Source organism: Gambusia affinis, linkage group LG07, assembly GCF_019740435.1.
Source record: "Gambusia affinis linkage group LG07, SWU_Gaff_1.0, whole genome shotgun sequence".
Lineage (NCBI taxonomy): Eukaryota > Metazoa > Chordata > Actinopteri > Cyprinodontiformes > Poeciliidae > Gambusia > Gambusia affinis.
In genome coordinates, this window is record NC_057874.1 from 23,153,157 (window position 1) to 23,173,382 (window position 20,226).

Consider the following 20,226-nt stretch of genomic DNA (forward strand, 5'->3'; position numbering starts at 1 on the left):
TAAAATTATCTGTGGTTGAATTTTAGAAGTGTGAGTTAACATTGAATACTTTGTGTATTTTACCCAGAAATTTATTTAAGATTAATGTAAATGTATCAACATACTCTCTTCAAATATAGATGTTTACAAATTATATTAATCTGAACCTTTACAGTTTTTTTGTTTGTATGTTATATTTGATTTCCCAAATTTTTAACCGTTCATGTGTGGGTTTTAACAATTGGTCACTTTTTTTCCATCCTATGGATGCATGTTGGAATGTTTTTATGCTTTAACTTGAGAGAAAAAGATGTAAAAATGGCCTTTTTCTCTGTCTAATGTTTTAGATGCTCCTATGGTTCCAAACACTTGATTCAAATAAATAACTTATGAAGCTTCTACACCAGCTCTGAAGAACTGGAGTAGGCAAACTTTTAGATTCCACTATAAAATAAAGGCTGGAAGCATATGTTTGTCTTTGCATGAGGAGGAGTTTTCCTGTCTGTTGGTTCATTTTCTCCTCTCATTTAGCTCAAGTTTGAGCAGAGGACAGAGCAACTAGGCTCCATGTCCCCTTGACTTTCTAAAAGCCTTTTCTTGTCCCAGCAGAACCTTTGAGACTTTTTCCTGCCTTTTTCCTCACCATGTTGAGTTACATCTGCCAAAATAGTTGAAGTTAATATTTAATCAGCCGTCAACAAATCTCATCTCAATCCCCAACGCCGTTCGGCGAGCTCACTGCTTCTCTAAACCCTGATTAGATAGATGTGTATGCATAGAAGATGAACATTTGTGTCCAAGTGCATCTTGTTCATAAGATCAATTTGTGATGCTCTCCTGACATTTACAGGGGAACAATTTCTCTTTCTAATTAATTTTACATCTGGGTTATATTTCAGTGAAGGGTGTCTATGCGCAACATTGAGGAGATATAGCTGTCTGATCAGAATGCCTGACAGTAACTTTTAGGAGAACATTCATTACAGATATAGAAGAAGAAAGACTCAATGAGATGCTACCTTACTCTTGTGGTCAAATACTCTTATAAGAGTTAAGCTTGCCGCAATAAGCAATTACCGTAATCATTTAATTGCATGATAAATAATACTAAGCTCAATTCTCCACTCTGATTAACATTTTTGAAGGGCAATTTTCAAAAATGTTGTGTACACACAACTGTACAGTTTCAGTTGTGTCTGGTTTTTAGTTATGTCTTACTTATTGTTGACTGTTGTGTATTATTTTGGATATTTAAAATAGGTTCCAGTGTTAAGTAATCTTCACAAAATTAAGGTTTATTGGTCTTTTAGGGGTTGAAATTGCATTGTTATTTGAAAATAGTTTTAAAACAATAGAATTTAATCACAGAAATTACTGGGACAATATAAACAGCAAATTTTATTGCGACAGGCATGCATATGAGACTGTTTAACCATTTGGGAATGATTCAGCCACACTTCTCCTTTCTGCATGCAGAGATTTTCCCTCTGAAGGCATGGGATAAAAACCTGCTGGAAGTCGTGCCACACTCAATCATCCATGAAGTGAAGCATAAGCTCAGCAGCAGAACGGCTATAAGTTAATTTCTGCTTTTCAGGCTCACTCAGGTTTCATCTTGTAGTCTTTCAAACAAGCATTTGTCTTTATGATGGATGTTGGAAAGTGAATTTTCTGTGGTAAAAGGGTTTACATTACCCATTAACAGCAATCACCTGCTGCAAAGTATCGCTTCAAAGCTTTTTTGATTTCTAAATTGGCCAATTATGGCAGAGGCCCAGACAACAATTCTTTAAATCCAAAAAGGTCATTACCTGTTCATGTTTTTCAGGACTTATGCCACCTGAGAAGATGTTGAACTTGCTTAGACTACGCCAAAGGTCTGAGGTTGTCACTGTTATTAAAGATAATATGACCCTCCTGGTGTAGTCAGGCCTCCATACAGTGAGATAAATCCAAATCATGATTATTATAAACAAAAAAGGAAAACTTTCAGTAGAAAACTGGGCTGAGTAATGTCTGGAAGACTATTTTCTAATGGTGCCAAACTCAGAGGAATAGTTGTAGTCCTTTATGCTGCCTCTTCATTCATTCCTGCTAAGCCCCCAATGAGACTGTGTCCTCCTCACTTACCCAAGTTAAATAAATCAGCAGAAAAGGAGCAAATCATGAAAACTTTATTAAAATGAAGACGACAACCTTCTTCCAGGCTTATCTGTGAGCAGCTGCCATCGGGTAAAAGGGAGTGTTGGCATAAGGAAGAGAGAGCACATTCAGGAGGAGAGCATTACCACTCCATAACCCTATTCCCAAAACACACTGCTCTGCTACAGGGATTTTCTGCAGAGGTGAAAAGAGAGCTGCTGTATATAACACAAGAGGTAGTTTAATAAAAAACATGCAGCAAACTCTTCAAAATGACCTCCTAAAATTACATACAGGAAATATATTTATTACATAGCACTGAATACACAGAAGTATGGCATTAGAAATGTAAAACTATACCCCATAAATTAAAATAAAAATGCATCCATAACATAGTTCAACAATATTTGTTTTTATCATGCAAATATTATTTGAAGAACATGTTATCAGTGCTGATTTTGGATGATCTGTTACCTTCACAAGTTGTTTTAGTGGTGTCTGTGTAGCACTGCCAGTAAATTTAGGGTGTCCTGCAGGTAGATAAAGTACCTAATAAGAGTCAAATCCTTTTAATGCGGAGTTTTCACACAAAGAGATTAGCTAAATCATTTTGAAGTAAAGATTGCATTTGATGGTTTCCTTGTCCATTTTGTCTTAACTTTTGTCACAAGTGAAAGGAAAGTCTATTGTGTATCAAGGAGGTTGTGCCCCTAAGAAACGTTGAGTGTGTGCCAATGTCAAACCCCTTTTCCAGATCAACGTGTTACCAAGAGTTTGTGGTTGGGTACAAACTCTTGTAGAGCACTGTAGTGTCCCCTGTTTGAAGGAGGATATTCTGTAAGATCATTTTTGTTAGCTTTAAATTATGTAATAATGTTATTCCTTCTTTAAAGAACACATCTTTTTTTAATTCTTTCATGCAACATGTTTGAGAAATCCTTAAATCTGCAGCACGAGTTTCTTAAAGAGAGGCCAATTTCAAGGCATCAGATTGCGAAGCCAAATTTCTTTCACATTATTTGATATACACAGATTTTTTAAACCCCTGACAGTAACATAGTTACTTAATTGTACTATAAAATGGGCTTAGAAATACACATTACTCCCCCTTAAAGTAAATAAATTCTCAAATAGCCAATTGTCTTGTTTCTTCACACCTAAATCATTTAAAGTAGTAAGTGGTACAAAATAATGGTTGGTAACACAAACGATTTCCCAAATTTTTTTATGGGAACAACCCATATTCTCAGCTCTGCTACTCAAGGAAATGTGTTTTCCTTACAAATGTGGCACCATTTAAATTGAATAAACAACTTTCACAGCAGTGAAAGATTTATAGTCCAGAAGGATTTCAACAGCAAAAATAAAATCAAACAACTGTGCTTGCTTTTTGTGCAAAGCATATAGTTGAAAATGTTGAATCTTCATGCATTCAGTATTTTTTATTTTTCTTAATGTACATCTATCTTTGTTTGGATTTTCTCCTCTGTAATTTCTCTCACAGGCGAGGTTAGCTGGTTTAACTTCAGCAAATTTCACAACTATTAGCTGTAGCTTTAGAGCCAAAAGCAAAAAAGATTTCTAAGGTATTTTTTATTTACATTACAAGTCAGCATGCGTTTTCTCATACATTCAGTTCTGTGTAGGCACTGACGTTGATATTGTGTGCCATTGTCCATTGTTTGTTTTTTTTTGTTGTTGTTGTTGTTGTTTTGTTTTGTTTTTTAATTTTCCACAAGCAGAGCTACAAACCCAATGAATAAAAGTTCAGTCCTGAAACAGCCCACATTCACATTCAGTGGCAGCAAAGTACAATAATTCATGGAAGACCCAAAAAGCTTGTGTGTTCTCATCTTACAATCTGTCTCCATCACCTTACTGATCCTGAAGAATCAATCTAACCAAATCAGAGTCAGTTAATGTTCCCATGGTGTATCAAGTCCATTACGTTTAAGTTGACATTACTTGCCATAAAGTTTCAGACCTTAGAGCTGATACAGCTCCTTCTTTCTCATTGTTGATGGGTAAGGCGGATGCTCCACATAGCTGTAGTTTATCACCCCTCCTTCATCCTCAAAATCAATGTCATCTTTCTCAATGTCATCAATATCATCATCGTCTAGGCAGCGACTGTCCCCGTCTGATTCGTCATCCTCTTCCAGCTCATTCTCGCAGCTCACTTTGATCTTTTTGCGGTTGTTGTTGTTCCTCACAGACTCCTCCAAAGCTTTCTGCCGGCGGTAAAAATGGGAGAACTTGTTGAAGATGATAGTGATGGGCAGAGCCACCACCAGAGTGCCACCCAGGATGCATCCACTGGCTGCTAGCTTTCCAGCGACTGTGACAGGCACTACGTCTCCGTAACCCACCGTGGTCATGCTGACAGTTCCCCACCACCAACAGGCCGGGATTGTGTCCAAGCCAACATCCTGAAAGAAAGTACAAGGTAGAGAAGGATGTTGCTTGTAACTGGCTCTCTATAGAGAGTTACAAAGCCAGCTACAAACCTAAACTAAATGATCCAACTATTTTAAATAATGTTAGCTCAAGGTCAGTTCTTGATTTGCCACCTTGCGTTCCCACTGTGTCACTCCAGCTGTGCCTACTAACATCTTTACCTCAAAAAGATGTTTTGATATTCTGTTGTAGCTTGTGGTTATATTTTAGGGATGTTGGCCTTCAGGAAGCCCAGGTCACTCTGAACTGAGTTGGATTGTATGAAATTTGACTGGTTTGATTGAATTTGGACTAACCTTATGCACCCAAAATGGAACCGTTTTATTTGTAAAGTGCATTACAATGATACATGTGAGCAACTATAGCTATGTTAACTGAATATAGATCAATATAGATGTTAGAACTTTGTTCTCTGTCCCCAGTTTCAACTTTGCATGATTATGAACAAATTTTAACTTAACAAAGAACAAACATCAGAGATTACAGCACAGCAGACTCTGACAAAGCTGATAGCCTTTGGAGAAGCTCATTAACCCCCATGATACAAACACTTCAGACTGGATCAACGAGGAGAATGAGGAAAGTAAATTGTCCTGCTAACAAAGCAAAAACAAACTGTCGATGTAAGGGTTTAAGCAACAAATTAGTTTTCTTATAAACTAAATTAAATACAGTATATTCCCAAAACATCTACATAGGGATTTTAAGCATCACTTAAACTTTACCTCTTCACATTCAGCAGTATAAGCAATCCCAGAAAAGACGGACACGCCGACACCCAGGTATAGTAGCAGTATTCCCACTTCACGGTAACTGTGCTGCAGATACAACACACAGAATCTAGAAATGACTCTCAGTAGAATAATTAGAAAAGATACTTCAGCAGAGGTTCATCTGTTGGTTTTCCTGTTTCTGTGTGTGTAACACTACCTCAACAAACATTGATTGAGAAAGGTTTTAAATGTTTTATAAAACCACACTCAAAATGTGCCAACATTGACAAAAAATTAAGAACTAGGACATTGGAGCTGAGTAATGTTTTAGATATACAGGACATAATGCTGTTTCATCAGACGTAGTATGTTAATAAAGCAGAAAGACATTTTTTATGTTGTGCATTATGGAAGTATGATGGGAGTGACATTTAAATGAGAGGATATCTGCACTGACATTTTATTAGAACTGTCAGTAATTCAGGCTGTCTCCTGGGAAAACACAGAAGAACACCCTCAGTCAATTTGGTAAACTAAAAATAAAATACAGCTTGGACTCGTACATTAATCCTTTGCAGTACTTCTTTGCAGTAAGGCTGCACCGCTTGCTGCTAAATATAGCTGATGGATTTTCTTATTTTCCCTGTGAGTGAAAGCTTGAAGAATACTTTGAAGTTAAAAGGCTAAAGCTGGGCTAGACTGTCTTTCTATTGTTCCTGTGATGATGGCTTGAGAAAATAAAAACTATTTGAGTTAAATTAAACTCCCAACAATAACTGTTGATGCTGGTTATAAAGTAGAACATCTGATAAAGTTTTACTTTCTTTAAATTAAACCAGAATGCATCCAAATTGATTACGTTCTGCAATAAAATGTTATCTCAGAGCACTTAATACTTATCTTTCCTGCAGTGATCAGCCTCTCTTCCTGATGCAGATGGAGAAACCATGATTGTAACGTGAGCTACTGAAAACATCTTTAGAGTCAGCATCTGTCTATATAGTAAGTTTTCTAGTGTTACTGAGGGTTATATAGAAGAATGACAGGAGGCATAACAACACTTTGATTTACAGAGCTTAACAATTTTTCATTAGGAGTCAATGGTTTGCACAGAGATTTTCCAATTAGGTTGATAAATATGGAGACAGTGACTTTAAATATAAATTGTGGTATCGTTTAAGAAATGTTTTAGTTTCAGGAAGGTTAAAATTAAACTGGAAGATTTCTTGCATAATTTTACATACAAATCATCCACTGCTCTGGCCACTAATTGGGGTGAGGAAAGAGCAGCAGACTTTCAAACAGATGGGGTCAGATGAATCCAACCAATCTGTGAATGATTAAACCTGTGTACACAGGGAAGCCTGTGCAGCAGCACTAGCCTTGTTTGACTTGCAGAACTGCATGCATGTGAGGTTCTCTCATCTCAGTCAGCAATTACTGCTGCCAGTTTTAACTATGAATGACTGCCTGAGTGACACTGAAAGCAACTACAAAGTGCAGCAGCAGCCAACTTATTTGGCTCCAGCTTCTCACAATCTAATCAAGAAAATAAAAACATTTCAAATGTGTCAGCTTGTGATCTCAAGGCTTTTCATTGTAACACAAATAAATTAGCTCATTATGCTGGACTGAAACTTCTGATCCAGTACCACAAAAGACTACAATCAAGCTTCGTATTTACTTGTTAGTGCCCTTAAAATACTTATCTATTGAAATAAATAAGGATACAGGTAAAATAAGTATTTTATGCACTGATTTTCTATAATGATGTGCTATTCATGTACATACGTCTCACTACTAGGCTGTTATTGCTATGTAAAAATTTTGTTTTCTATTGTTCTTATGTAAAGTTTTGATTTAAATGGAAACATCATTTCATGTTATTACTAGTTACAATCCAAAATCAACAGAAATAAATGGTTGAAACATAACAAATCTATATTTTAGTATTACAGTAACAATGAAACCAGCAACATCCATCTTAATTTTCAAGCTAACTAAAAAACAACTTTTCAATGTTACGTTAATCTACTGACCCCATTATGTATCAGACTTCTTTAAGAGCCAAATAGATGTGTCAGATGCATCTGCAAAAGTATGAAAGAAGCTCACCCGAAGTGTTGCTCCCAGAGAACGCAGACCTGTGGAGTGTCGGGCCAACTTCAAAACTCTAAAGATCCTCATTAACCTGAACACCTGGGAGAAATAAAAGCCATGAGTCTCATAGAAAGAAAATATTTCTGTGATTTAAGTCACACAGTCATGCAGAGATGAACAACAATGAGGCCATATTTCAAGTTTCAGTATCCTACAGTTTCAACTATTTTTAAGATGTTTCTTTCAATGACTTAAAGAGCCAACTGTGGAGGCTGGTGTCATGTACTACACAGTCAAGTTCCTTTAACAGGTAAAAAAACATGTTGGTTTTTGGACAGGTTGAAATGAACAGAAATCTAAAAGCAATGATGCAGTTTAAATTAGAAGAGTTGTGATCACCTCGCCTACCTTTTTGAAAGCAATCTCTCTGTCACCTTGGTGATCCAGAAGGAAGAAATGTTTTTACAGATAGAAACATGCCACCTTATTTTTCTTTACAAGTCTAAAAATGTGAAGCTCAAAATAGGATGTTTTCCTAACATTAGTCATCCAATTTGTTTGCACAGAAATCAAATCCAACACAAAACCAACTTTTTTCTGTACTGTAATTTGAGAGTAAGAATGGGTGTACACCAGTAACCTGGATCAGTCGCCCCAGGTCTCCCAGTTCAGACTCAGATCCCAGAGTCAAGTCAAAGACCAGGGTGATGTAGATGGGAACCACTGACACCAGGTCGATAATGTTAAGTGGGTGATGGAAGAACTTCTTCCTGTTTGGAGCGAGCAGCAGCCGCGTCACAACCTGAGGTCAGAAACAGACTGTAGCTTTCGGTTTCTACCAGCGCCTGCTTCACAAACCATTTTGTTCGTGCATCCTCACCTCAAAGGTAAACCAGGAGGTACAGAACACCTCAAGACCCTGGGTAATTTTATCTTCGATCAGCTTTCCATCTGAGTCAAAAGTCTGTTAGAAGAAAAAAGAAAGATTTCTTGTCCATTTGTTGAAACATATTATTTAATTTGCGTTTTTATTTACCATCCTACCTAATAAACAACATTCGGTAATAAATTATACCAAATAGTTTTTGCTTTTCTGTTTTTTTTTATTCTTGCAAAATAAAATCTTTGATTTGTATCGTAGCAATCACTTGCATTGGTGTACTTTGGCTTGAGACAATATATAGCAAAGCAATATATGTTTTTTTTTTTCTTGGTTGTTGTACCATATTTCTGTGTTTCTTGTTGCTTTCATTTTGTTTGAAATATTTATAATTATACTTTTGTGAACTCATTGGGAATTTTCAGTTTTAGCTTTGCAAAATACTTGCTGCCCTTTGTCGACCGCACACTCACTCCTACCTTTTATTGAAAATGAGATCACAGTGTGTCTGAAGTCTTAAAACTCAGAGGGCCTGAGTAACATCACAAGATGTGTTTACAATATGTTATCTTGTGCTTTTCCCCTAGGAACAAAATTAACATGAAACCTTAATCTGCCCTAGGCTGTCTTCTTTGTGTGTTTCCACTTTACAGCTACCAAATGGGGATTAAAATTTTTTATATTAGAACTCGTCAGTGCATTACAACCATAAGCATCAAGAATACTTGAGATAGTTGGCAAATATAATATTTAAACATGCACATTTATTAATGGGAAGAAACAGAATTGGATTATGTCAAAAACCACATGATTTAAGTTTCAGAATTTTGAGGAACATAGGTTTTTCAATTGCCTGCATAAATGTTTGAGTTGTAAGTCAACAGATATGATTCTATAAGTGCCTTCTTATCATAGGTACAGCCTGTAATCTTTGAAGCTCTTACGTACTAACCTGATACTCTGGGATGCTGTTAATGCACATAGTGGCAATGGATGTGAGCACCACTCCGATGGAGAGCAGACTGAAGAGCTTGCTTGGGATGGAGTATCCCGGGTTCTCCAGTGTAAGCCACAAACATTTCTTTATGTTCCCGTAGCGAACCTCCTGAAAATGCTGCATGTCTCTATGAGGAGACAGGATGACAGTAACTTAAAGGTTAGCAGCAAAACGAGAGTTTCAGAGCCACATTGAAAATTTATATACTTCAAATGTCTGACTTGTTTAAATCAGAAATCTCGTCCACAGATGTGTCGACACTACTGACGTCACTCTCATCATCCCAGCTGCGGTGTCGACCTCTCTCCAGCTTGCGGTCATGGTAACGATAACTACAGCAGGTGTCCAGGAAGAACTCATTGATGCCCCAATACTCTATCTCTTGACTTTGTGGGGGGAAAAAACACTCCAAATCAACTCCATACCTCAAAATATTTGAAATAGTAGGTGAAAACCTCAAAAAAACTTGGTGAAGAATCCCTTTAAAAATACATTAGTTCATTTGTAAAGTTTCTAAGGACCGGGATTTGTAACGTTTCTTGTCTTCTAATCTGATGTTTTTAAAGAAGAAAAGGCACTCAGTTACACAATAAACACATTAGGAGAGTCTTAAAAGAAGACCAGGCACTATATTTGCTTAAAGTGCAACATACTAAACCACAAATCCTGTGCATGCCTAATATTGCTTATGCAGCACCACTCTACTTGGCGCCTCATTAAAACAGGTAAAATGTGGAGCAATTTGCAGGCAAATTAAATTAACATGAAGGTTTTTTTGTGCAACATTAAGGATGATGTCACAGTGAAATCAAACGTACCTGAAGGAGAACACACAGAGTTCCTCCATCACATGAAGTTTGCCAGTCTGATAAAAGTGGAGGACATAAGGGAACAGACCTGGATTTCTATCAAAGTAAAACTCTTTCTCCTGTACGTCATAGTCATCACACACCTAGAGGAGCAAAGAGGATAAATTGAACGTGAAGTTCTGTGTCTGATTATTTTGTCATTTCATCTGTTAAAGAATTAGACCCACCTGCAATATGTCTTCCTCTGAATCGCATGCCAGTAATTTTCCCAACCTGGTATCTGGGAATTTCTTCAGTGTGCTGGAGCAGAGGCTCCTCTTCAAACCGCCAACATTCACATGGACGAGACTCTCTTCAGAGTCCTGATGGATCCAGCTGGGCAGAGACTCCTTCACCATGGTGAAATCTGCTAAAGCAAAACAGAGATTAGAATTAAACAGTAGTTGTGCCAACAAATTAAAATTACAACAAAGAGATGTCTGTTAAATATCACTTTCAATTCAGATGTCTGTTTGCTATCTCATATTCACAGAACAGATTTGGTGAGTAGGTGCAAAGTGGGGCACAGCATGAGACAATATTCTCTTATAATAAACCCACATCAATGCAGGTTCTGCCCAGTTTGAGGGTTTGTGTTTTGAAAACTAAAGTAGGTTCTTCTTTGCAGCCATATTGCATAACCATCTTAAGAAAAATGGTTGGAAATTTCTGACCTAATGTCTGGTTTCCCATTTATGCTAGCTGTAAATTACATAAGCTAGTTTAAACCAAAAATCTATAAAAATATTCAAAACTCAAAATTTTTTACACTTAAAAAGTTAGCTAGCCCATTTTTCACTACTTGTACAAGCTCTGCTAAATGCACTGAAGAAATACATAAACATTTCTACTGTGTTTTTTTTTTTTGGTAAAAATTCAGTAAGATCTGGTCCATTGGTAACTTTAAAAATCAACACTGGTTAAAGAAAATTTGAAAATGATTTAAAAAAAAAAACTGCCTTGGCTTGTAATTTTCATCAAAGTGTAGCAAAGCATAGTGTGGGAAGTAAGAAAGTAATAACTGGAAAGATTATTAGCTGTGACTGAAATAGAAATGAACACTTTGCTATTGCTATACGGTCCAATCATGAGTCCCATTGCTCTGACTGCACTCATTTCAGAAAGAAAACATCTGAAAACAAGCAGGGAACCGATGTGATGGCGGTCTTCTGCTGCATTTCTGGATACAGCAGCTCATTGTGATGATGAGACATTTGTGTGTCTTTCTTCTGGCTATAGAAAATAATGAGGTAGCCATGAGATATATTTTTTGTTGTTGTAATCTTTGCTTCTTTTCATACTGGCAATTTAATGATCTTTTTTGATATGTTTCCACTGCAAGTGATAAAGAGCAAAAAACTTTAAAGAGCTGTCTTTTTTCTCGTAGCTTTTCTTTCTTGGTTTCAAAATCACAGCAGGAAAGAAGGATAAAACAAACAAGCATGTGTGGACTTTCAGATGAAAAACTCAGTAGAGGAAATTATTTACCTATGAAGACCTCTGAAACCTCACAGTAAGTTTGAATAATGGATTTTGTTCTGCTGTCTGATAATACACCTCGAAGTCTGCATTCACATTTAAAAGAATGCTCTAAAGAAGCCAAGGAGAGTATTTTGAGATATCTTACTTTCTAAGAGTAAAGGAAAATCAGAAATTGAAACACAAAGGTTTTCAAATATCAACATAAATAAAAATTTAAAAGGAACAGTCACACACATACCATATACAATATTTCTGTTGTGAGAAATCTTCATATTTGTATCAGTATACTGATATAATTTTTCCATGGAGATGCAGTTACCAAGGAGCTGCTTCTAACACAAACCACCTTGAACTCTTCCTCCAAGAAGAATTCAAATAACAGTGAAATGGAACACAATTCTACATTTCTTCTGCCATTTAGTATCATGAGTCTACTCACTGTTATCAACAATTTTCCAAATGTAAAGTTTATTTATTTTTGACTGCTTTTTAACTGTTTTTATTGCCTCCTACAATATAAATCTTACCACTTCACATCATATCTTTATTATACCGTCAAATGTGAACTGTTTAATTTATAAAAATGCTACAAATAATTTAAATTATCATTGTCCAACAATGTGTGCTAAGGTGCCAAGTGTCTACTTAAAAACTTTGGTGCTTTGTACACAGAGTAGCACATTGCTGTAGAGGGAAAAGAAAAAAGATAGACATTCTTTCAAAACTTACTACTGATAAAAATCTGAAAGGTGCAGAGTGCATGTGTGTTTGGTTTTGTGTGGGTTTTTGGGAATGTTTCCGTCAGTTTTGCAACAACACATTTGCACAATTGTTTTTTCCCTAATATATTTTTACAAAGGGACTCAAGTTAGGTTTAGTTTCAATCCGTTTCTGGGGTTAAATTAGCATGTTCTCACCATGCAGGCATGGATTTTGTCTCCAGCCTCCACCCACAGTCCAAAAGAATAATGTTTCTTGCTCTCACTATATTGCCATATAGGTACGAGCTGTTGTGTGTATGGTTGTTTGTCCGGCGTGTCTCTATGTTGCCCTGTTATGGAGATGGACACCAGCAACCCCCTACGACCTAGCAAGAACAAACAGGTAGAAAATGAAAGAACGTCTGAATCTTTGCATGGCAGTAGTAAAGTTAATAGGCTAATATGGGATTTTACAGTAAACAAAACTGTATAACTTTCTCTAGGTGATAAGGTTGCAATAAAATTTTACAAAACAGTAGATATATCAATAACTCCTACACAGGCTAATTTATTGCACACCCAGTATAAACACCCACGCAGTGAATACCCTCAGACAGTGAAAACTACGCAGTGAGATCTCCCACTAGATGAATTAATTACAACGTTCATATCAAACTTTAAAGCTGTGCAAAGGATTGTGACATTTTCACAGTTGTTCCTCCTCCCATTATTGCCTGAAATACTTTTCACAATACAAAGGTAAAACCTCTGCCATAGAAAAAAAGTAATTCAATCCAGTTCGATCAACATTGCTTAGCAACAAGTAAAATTTCAGAGTCTCTGGATCTCTGTTTCAGTAGCTGTCTTTCTTAGGAACAATCTAAGATTTCACAAAAGAAATACGTTGAAGATAGTGTGACGCTAAGTGAGCAATACTCTCACCTGATATTTGTTAACTGTTAACTTTCTGCAATCAAAATCAAGTATTTATTGTATTATTTTGCACATTTATTCTATTACTTCTGAGTAATGTCTGATCAGCAGCTCCAAACTCCAGCACTGACAAGAGCTTTACAGAGACTACACTGAGTGTTTATAGCTTCAGGTAAAGTGCAGCTAAGATGTGATCACTTAATGCTATAAAATCTCTAATTGGTCAATTTGGAAAACAGCCTGAGGACTCCAGTGTAAGCGTAATGTGAGCGTAATGGTATTTTAGCCACAGTGATCTGACTTAATTCGTTCCTGAATCTTTCTCTTTCTTCCTACTGGTATTTAATCAGATCTTCCTGAGTTATATGATCACATGATCTGGCATCAGCTAACCGTACTGACATCAGCATGTTGGAGTAAAAATCATGTGTGGGCAGTGTGTTTGTTGGAGGGACACGTAATTAGTTTTTTAAAATGATAGATGTGAACAGTGGCTGAAAAAATTTAACACCTTACTTGATTTTTGGTTCTTTCTTATTGGAAAGGATTTATCTTGGAAAGGATTTTTCTTATTGTCCATTTGTTTCAGTCCTGTAAATTTTTAATTAGCATTTTTTAAGTCTATTTTTTTTATTCTGTTAAATGTATCTCAAGTTCTTTTGCTTCCCTCTTTCTGTTTACTGTATATATTTTTTTTTACCGTTTTGCTTCTTTGTCTAACTTTTAGAATGAATACAAATATATTAGAATTGATATTGTTCACACAATAACTGCTGTCTTCTAAGTTTCTTTAAAAATGTCCTTATTGTTTAATTAGCCACAGCAACCGCTCATCCCACACCATTGGCTAGCTTGACCTCACAGTGTCATCCTATTGATTGATTTGAATGTGAGCTAATCTTTTTGTTCACAGTGTCTTATTCAAAAAACAGTTTGGTGTCTTTTTTTTTTCTCTCTCTCTCTCTCTCTATTCTAAATAAATTGCAAAATCAAAAACAAAAACATTAAATCCTTGTCTTCCATAAGGAAAGACATTAAATATTTTGCACATTTCCTTAACTCTGCCTCTGATTTGTCAATCAGTTCTTCATGATGATTTTTTCTCTGGAAGCTCGTAGACAGGTGAGGTGTGTTTGGAGAGGCGGAGATAAAATACGCAACCAGAACCAGTGAGACATTTTGCTCAACTGAGCCATTGGGAAATACCTGAACAACCTGTCAAGATTTTTGTTGCAATACATGTTTTTGTTTTCATCATTTTTGCGTTGCTGACCCACACTGGGTTGTGTTTTCCTTTTCTGCCAATTCTCATGTGAGAAGGTGATGGATCAAATGCTGTTTTAAAATTCAGAGTTTTTTTTTATTTTTTTACCTTTGTTGGGAACCCTTTATTTAAAGTCCTGAGAGCTCTGTAAACGTTTAATATGTTGCATTTGTAATCAGTAAAAAACAAACTTTATGAACATAATTTCTTTCCTTTTGCCCATTAATTTCTAGTTTCCAGTGTGTTCCTTCTAGTAGACATGCTGGTTGTGGCCATGCCTATGTCTTATTTCATTTACATTTTTTTTATTTTTTGCCACCAGTAAAGTACTGTATCCTATTTGAGAACTTTAGTGGGTCTTAATTAATTAGTTGTTTCTATATAAAAGTAGACCAAAAGAAACAAAGACTTACTTTGTGCACACTCAATTCCACTAGATTGAACAGTTTCAAACAATATAATTTAAAATATTTAATAAAATCTTTTGGTTTATATATAGTGAAAAAAACTCTCTCCTCATTTTTTGACCTACCAGTTATTCACCTTGACCTTCTGCACCAATTAATAGATCAGCGATTTCAATTTTCCTTTGCTCTGATCGGTGATCAGCTGGTCGAATTCTGAAAAAAAGTTGATGTTTTCCTATCTTTCAACTAAAACTTCCCTGCATTTTTGGTCCATACAAATATCAACTGGGAACAAGTTGGATGAAGTATTTTATTTTTCTCTTTTATGAAGAAAAAATAAATAAAAAAAAACAGGTAAAGATTTGCAACAAATGCTTTAGTAAGTAAGATAATCTTTAATTAACTTTCTCTTAGAACCCCTACTCTACTAATCTCTACATAAATGTAACTTCCATTATCTATTAGATAGAGAAAAGTGTTGCAGTTTTTCTTTTCAGCCAGCTTACTGGCAGTGAGCAGCAACAGGTGGAAGGAGTAGACCTGTTAAAAACGCCTCTGGTATTTTATTGTAAGAATCCCATGACTTTATGAAACTGTTGCATTTTCAAGTCTTGATATTGTTAACCAGCCTATGCCTGCTACAAACCCAGGCAAAACTGCATTAATCTGTTTCTGTTCACATCTCACTGTCAGGATTTGTTCTGAAAGTCAATGAACAACTGCAATCTAAAATGAGCAATCGTGTAAAAATGTTTAGCAAAGATTATTTTTTTTATTTAATCTAAAAATGTCTTGTTTAAAATAAAAACTCAAAAATTGTTATGATTTTTTCCTTTTCATCAATTAATTTACCTAAAATCCCGAGTTGGTAATTTCTTCTCTGTCAGTATTATGCTCATTTTGTTGCAGTACTCCAATGCTGTGCCAAAGAAGGATTTATCTTGAGAAACATCAAGATTAGTGTTTACACTTCTGTTGCTTTCATTAAAATTGGTTTTAATTTTACAACCGTTATTGTTATTAACAATTGCGAAGAAATTGTTATTGGTTTCATCAGTTATAACAGGAAAGCCAACAAAGCCAATTAACTATGAAGTACGAATCTTCCTGCGTGCATGACATGATGAGCTTATGCTGAGCTCCCAGTGGGGGCTCAAAATGATGAAAACAGAAATAAAGTTGATTTATAATTCAGCAGTTCTGCTTGAAACTCAACTATGCAAAGAACAACAATAAATTATTATAGGGTGGATCAGTGCTTAGCAATCACCGAGCCGTGTTATAATAATGTTTGAAAGGATCATCTTAAAAGCTCCTGGTTCACTGAGAAAAAGTCTTTGTTACTTACTACTGTGTTTTCTGACGACGCTCCTTCATCACCAGAATAACGTCCTCATCATCACATGTCAGATTCACCCCATGATGGTTTAGTAAGTTTTATCCTTACTCATCCAAAAACAATCAAATCTCAAACAAGTTGGGAAAAAAAAGAGTACAAGACGACTTGTTCTTCTGAGTAAAGTGAGCCTTTTCCTTCATCTACAGCTAAAGACTCCTGAGAAAATAACCCATTCAGCTGGAGGGGTGCAGGTTTCCTCCATCTGAACTACGGCTCGTTCCCTTCCCTCTCGGTGGGGAATCTTCGGCTTTTCCCGTCACAATCCGAAAAAAAAGACAGTCTACAAAGAGTATTACCTCCCAAACTCGGAAGCCTTACCGAGGTTTTCTCATGGTGTATTGGCGACACCCAGTGGTTTTTAGTAGAACTATTCCTAACTGGAGTTTTTGTTTTGTTTTGTTTATACAGTAGTTGGCACTGATCATTTTCTTACCTAACTAATCAGTTTATTATTATGTTTAGTTGTTGTTTAATAAAAGTTCACATCTGACACTGACACTCATTAAACAGTTAAAGGTACCAGCTTTATTTTTAACCAATTTTCACTTGCAAGCTAAAGCAAAACAGTAGGTAGCTCGAAATGTTTCTAAGGAGCTCAATTGGGTTTCTGGTTCTAATCCCTAATTGGCTTAAAAAATAATCAAGGAATTTTGAGTCCTTTTTAGTTGCTGCAATCAAGGATATATTAGTAAAGCATTTAGTTTGTTTCATCCAGAAGACCAAAAGGCCACAATATTATGACCATGAAAATGTAATAATAAAATTATATTTTAAAGTATTTCAAAAGGTTCTATTGAGGGTGCAGTTACTAAAAATGGACCATTTATTTCAATTTCCCCATCAAAGCAGAAGACTCTTCTTAATGCAACTTAATGTATCACTAAGATGATGCTTCATCTGGTGGCCAAAGTGTTGTTTTTCTCAACAGCTGAAGGTCAAAATAACAATTTATGTTCATATTTGAACAAAAATATTTACTTAATTGTTCATTTAAACACAGAAGTAATAATTCCCATCCATGCTTCCAAAGCTTATATATATAGATATAAGTTTGTATTCTGAGAATTTGATTGACATTTCTGATTATGTCCAACCAGCAGTTCAAAAAATTATAAAAGTCAGAAATTTGTAACAAACAGACAAATTTGTCTTAAATCCTGAAATTGCATCATAATTCACTGATTAAATGGTGGGCTTCATGCCACCTACAGGACTTCATTTCATATGCAGTCCTCTTTTAAGGCTCCAGGTCTGACCCCACTGACCCTTTGTCTGGGCCAGGACAGATACTGGGTCCAGTACTTTCTGAAAAGCTCGTCCCGAAATCCATAGATAACTGGGCTCATGAAGCGAGGGATGATGTAGACAAGCAAGAAAAAGACGTAGCGGATCTCCAGGATGAGCTGGGGGAACAGGGAGATCAGAGCAGCCTGAAGGGAGGGAACCACGAAGGTCAACATGCACAACAGCAGCTGAACATGAGGAAGGAAGAAAAATCAGATTACCAGTTGAGTTCATGTGTACAAACAAATGCAAATTAAGTTAGAGAAAAAGTAATAAACTGAAGCCAGTAAAATCCTTTTGATATCAAATGATAGCTAAATTCTTGACTACTCTGACTATTATTTTTAATATGTTTGCATAAATATATTTGGACTAAACAGATGCTTATCTTGATAGCATTTCCATGGAGAAGAATCGTATACATTGGTCTCCAATGGCTGAGATAGCTGTGATTATTTACTAACTAAAAATTTTTATTTATTGAAGTTTGTATTTGTAAATCATAGATATTCAAACAATGCCTGTTTTTATTGCAGGGGAATGCCAGGTAATGTTTTGATCAATGACATTGAAACATCACCTGCACTCCATGAAGCAGCACAGTGTTCCTGGCTCTCCTCACTGACGCCAAGCTGGTGGAGGCAGCCTGCGCTGTCAGCATGATCTTACAGTAGGTGTAGAGCAGCGTGAGCGCCACGAAGGAGAGGTACACTCCATCAAACACACAGTTCTTGTAATAGATGGAAGGATCAGAGAAGAGAAATGAGTGGTCACAAAATATGACCCTGTGGAAGAACTTTGGAGGCTCCTTGATTATGGTGATGAGGAGGTCAGAGATCGGAGGGGTGGCAGTGAGGATGAGGATGACACCGATGAGGAAGATGGTGCGGGGCACTGTGCACATGTGGCTGTAGTGTAGCGGCAAGCAGATGGCGATGAAGCGCTCTACCGCCATCCCAGCCAAGATGAGAGGGGTAGAGCGGGTGGTGAAGACTGCCGTCATTATCTGAAGATGGTGCAAATATTGTAGCTGTGGTTAGAAATATAATACAAAGCTTAAAAGTACTAATGCTTTACATTGTTGATTTTGGCTACAAACATGCAGCAGATTTTAAAACTAGATATTCCTTAGTACATATTAAAAGCCACAGTCAAAAGGAACTTCTGCACTTTAACAATTAAGACAAACTTTGTGAGTGTTTTTTGAGTTTTGTCTTGTGATCTTGATTTGTGTATTGACTCTCTTGGCTATTATTTAATGACTACATTGAATTCATGCAATACTACAATGCAGTTTTGTACACTGAATTGTTTTATTTTTCTTGCCTGCTTTTCCCTTTTTGTTTTTTTTGTCCCTCCACTTATGTTAAAATGTGAAGCTTATGTGAGGAAAAGAAAGTCTTATTCTAGACTAAGTTCTATGCAGTTGAGGTGATAAAAAGTAGCCAGAATTTACCAGAAGACAACAGATGGAGACGTGGATCTTCCTGAAGACATAGCTGACCACATAGAGAGTTGTTACCAGCGTAAGTTGCAAAGCATCATTGACCACCATGCAGATGAACATGATGTACCGGGAGTTCTCATAAAAGACACTAAGGTCAAAGGAAATGAGCTGAGAGAGAAATGGACACTTATATGTTCATGTTAGTTAGACAATATAACGGCTACGGCATATACTTGTATGATAATTAATGTCCTGACTTTGTGAAAAGTTAACAGGCGAACTGAACAAGTTGTTCATTTGTATTTAGTTTTTCCATTCTTTTTCTTCATCTGCAGTACAATCATAATAAACATTACATAGCATGACAGCATTTTTTGTCTGACTAACCATCCATACCTGTGCTGTAGAAAAGTGTACACCATGCTGCTGTTGATGACACTGAGGGCCAGCCACACCATAACGGCAACAATGTTTTTAGCTAAAGCATTGGAGAAACTCTCTTTAGGTAGATCCACACTGACCCCTGTCTCTGTTGATGTGCTGTTACTCAAGAGAAGAGCCAGTTGCATGGAGGAGGAGGAATTCATCACCAAAACCTCCTCCAGTCTGTCTAAAGAAGTACAGAGATTCAATCTAGTGTTTAGTTTTTGGACTCTTGTTCTATTTAATGAAAATAAAAAAGATATACATGGGATGATTGCTGGTGTGTTATAGGTACATGTTTTAATAGTAATTAAAAATTGACTTAATCGGGTTTTTTCTACTCTTAAATTACCTTAACAAGAAAGTTTCGTAGACAAATTCAGTAGACTCACAAGCACAAGTATAAAAGGCTTTAAGATATGATAGATAAGCAAATTGTCAGTACCATTAATGTCAGCTGAATCCTAAAGTTATTAATTGGAACATAAAGTTGTTTACTTACAGATGATAAACTGAAGAAAGAGCACTGACTTTATGAGAAGCAGAAATTTCTGCTTGCTCATTTATAAAGGACCTGACAGTGGTTTGGTCTCTGAGTATGAATCAGGTAAATGGATTGCATGAAGGCTATGATGTAATAGGTTACTCTGTAAGTGCCTGTAATGAGCATGTGGACATATTTTGCTTTCTGAACCATTAAAAATTCAGGAATAAGACATAACATGATTCAGTTTGTGTTTAAACAGTTCAGCTTTCCAAACTTGCCCATA

At 36.2% G+C, this 20,226-nt stretch overlaps 2 protein-coding genes across 4 annotated transcripts; both read right to left on the minus strand.

Annotated features, from left to right (window-relative positions):
* Positions 1–2,139: 2,139 nt before the first annotated feature.
* On the minus strand, positions 2,140–16,487 carry si:dkey-43k4.5 (potassium voltage-gated channel subfamily S member 2). Of its 3 annotated transcripts, none has more exons than XM_044123007.1 (11): positions 16,252–16,487; positions 10,305–10,483; positions 10,087–10,220; positions 9,490–9,654; positions 9,224–9,395; positions 8,272–8,355; positions 8,032–8,193; positions 7,407–7,490; positions 5,304–5,396; positions 4,491–4,550; positions 2,140–4,352 (listed from the first exon to the last, which is right to left on the minus strand). In XM_044123007.1, exons 2-11 carry the CDS (start codon positions 10,473–10,475, stop codon positions 4,107–4,109), a joined length of 1,371 nt encoding a protein of 456 aa, XP_043978942.1. In that variant the 5' UTR covers positions 10,476–10,483; positions 16,252–16,487; the 3' UTR covers positions 2,140–4,106. The 3 variants fall into 3 exon arrangements, with proteins under 3 accessions (XP_043978942.1, XP_043978941.1, XP_043978940.1); XM_044123006.1 differs by adding an exon at positions 12,516–12,685 and having other exon boundaries at positions 2,140–4,550; XM_044123005.1 differs by having other exon boundaries at positions 2,140–4,550; positions 10,305–10,486.
* Positions 16,488–17,522: 1,035 nt separating this feature from the next.
* On the minus strand, positions 17,523–19,530 carry LOC122833934 (odorant receptor 131-2-like). The gene is made up of 4 exons (XM_044121929.1): positions 19,430–19,530; positions 19,043–19,181; positions 18,167–18,592; positions 17,523–17,774 (listed from the first exon to the last, which is right to left on the minus strand). The coding sequence occupies exons 1-4, from the start codon at positions 19,489–19,491 to the stop codon at positions 17,523–17,525; spliced, it is 879 nt and encodes a 292-aa protein (XP_043977864.1). The 5' UTR covers positions 19,492–19,530.
* Positions 19,531–20,226: the final 696 nt, after the last annotated feature.

Coding starts and splice junctions, on each gene's coding strand:
- LOC122833934 (XM_044121929.1), bottom strand. CDS start 19,491: ATGGTGTGGCTGGCCCTCAGTGTCATCAACAGCAGCATGGTGTACACT. Junction 18,593..19,042: donor TCTCCATCTGTTGTCTTCTG/GTAAATTCTGGC, acceptor CACCATCTTCAG/ATAATGACGGCAGTCTTCAC. Junction 17,775..18,166: donor TGCTGCTTCATGGAGTGCAG/GTGATGTTTCAA, acceptor CCTCATGTTCAG/CTGCTGTTGTGCATGTTGAC.
- si:dkey-43k4.5 (XM_044123005.1), bottom strand. CDS start 10,475: ATGGTGAAGGAGTCTCTGCCCAGCTGGATCCATCAGGACTCTGAAGAG. Junction 10,221..10,304: donor CAGAGGAAGACATATTGCAG/GTGGGTCTAATT, acceptor TTGCTCCTCTAG/GTGTGTGATGACTATGACGT. Junction 8,194..8,271: donor CCTCCTGGTTTACCTTTGAG/GTGAGGATGCAC, acceptor TTCTGACCTCAG/GTTGTGACGCGGCTGCTGCT.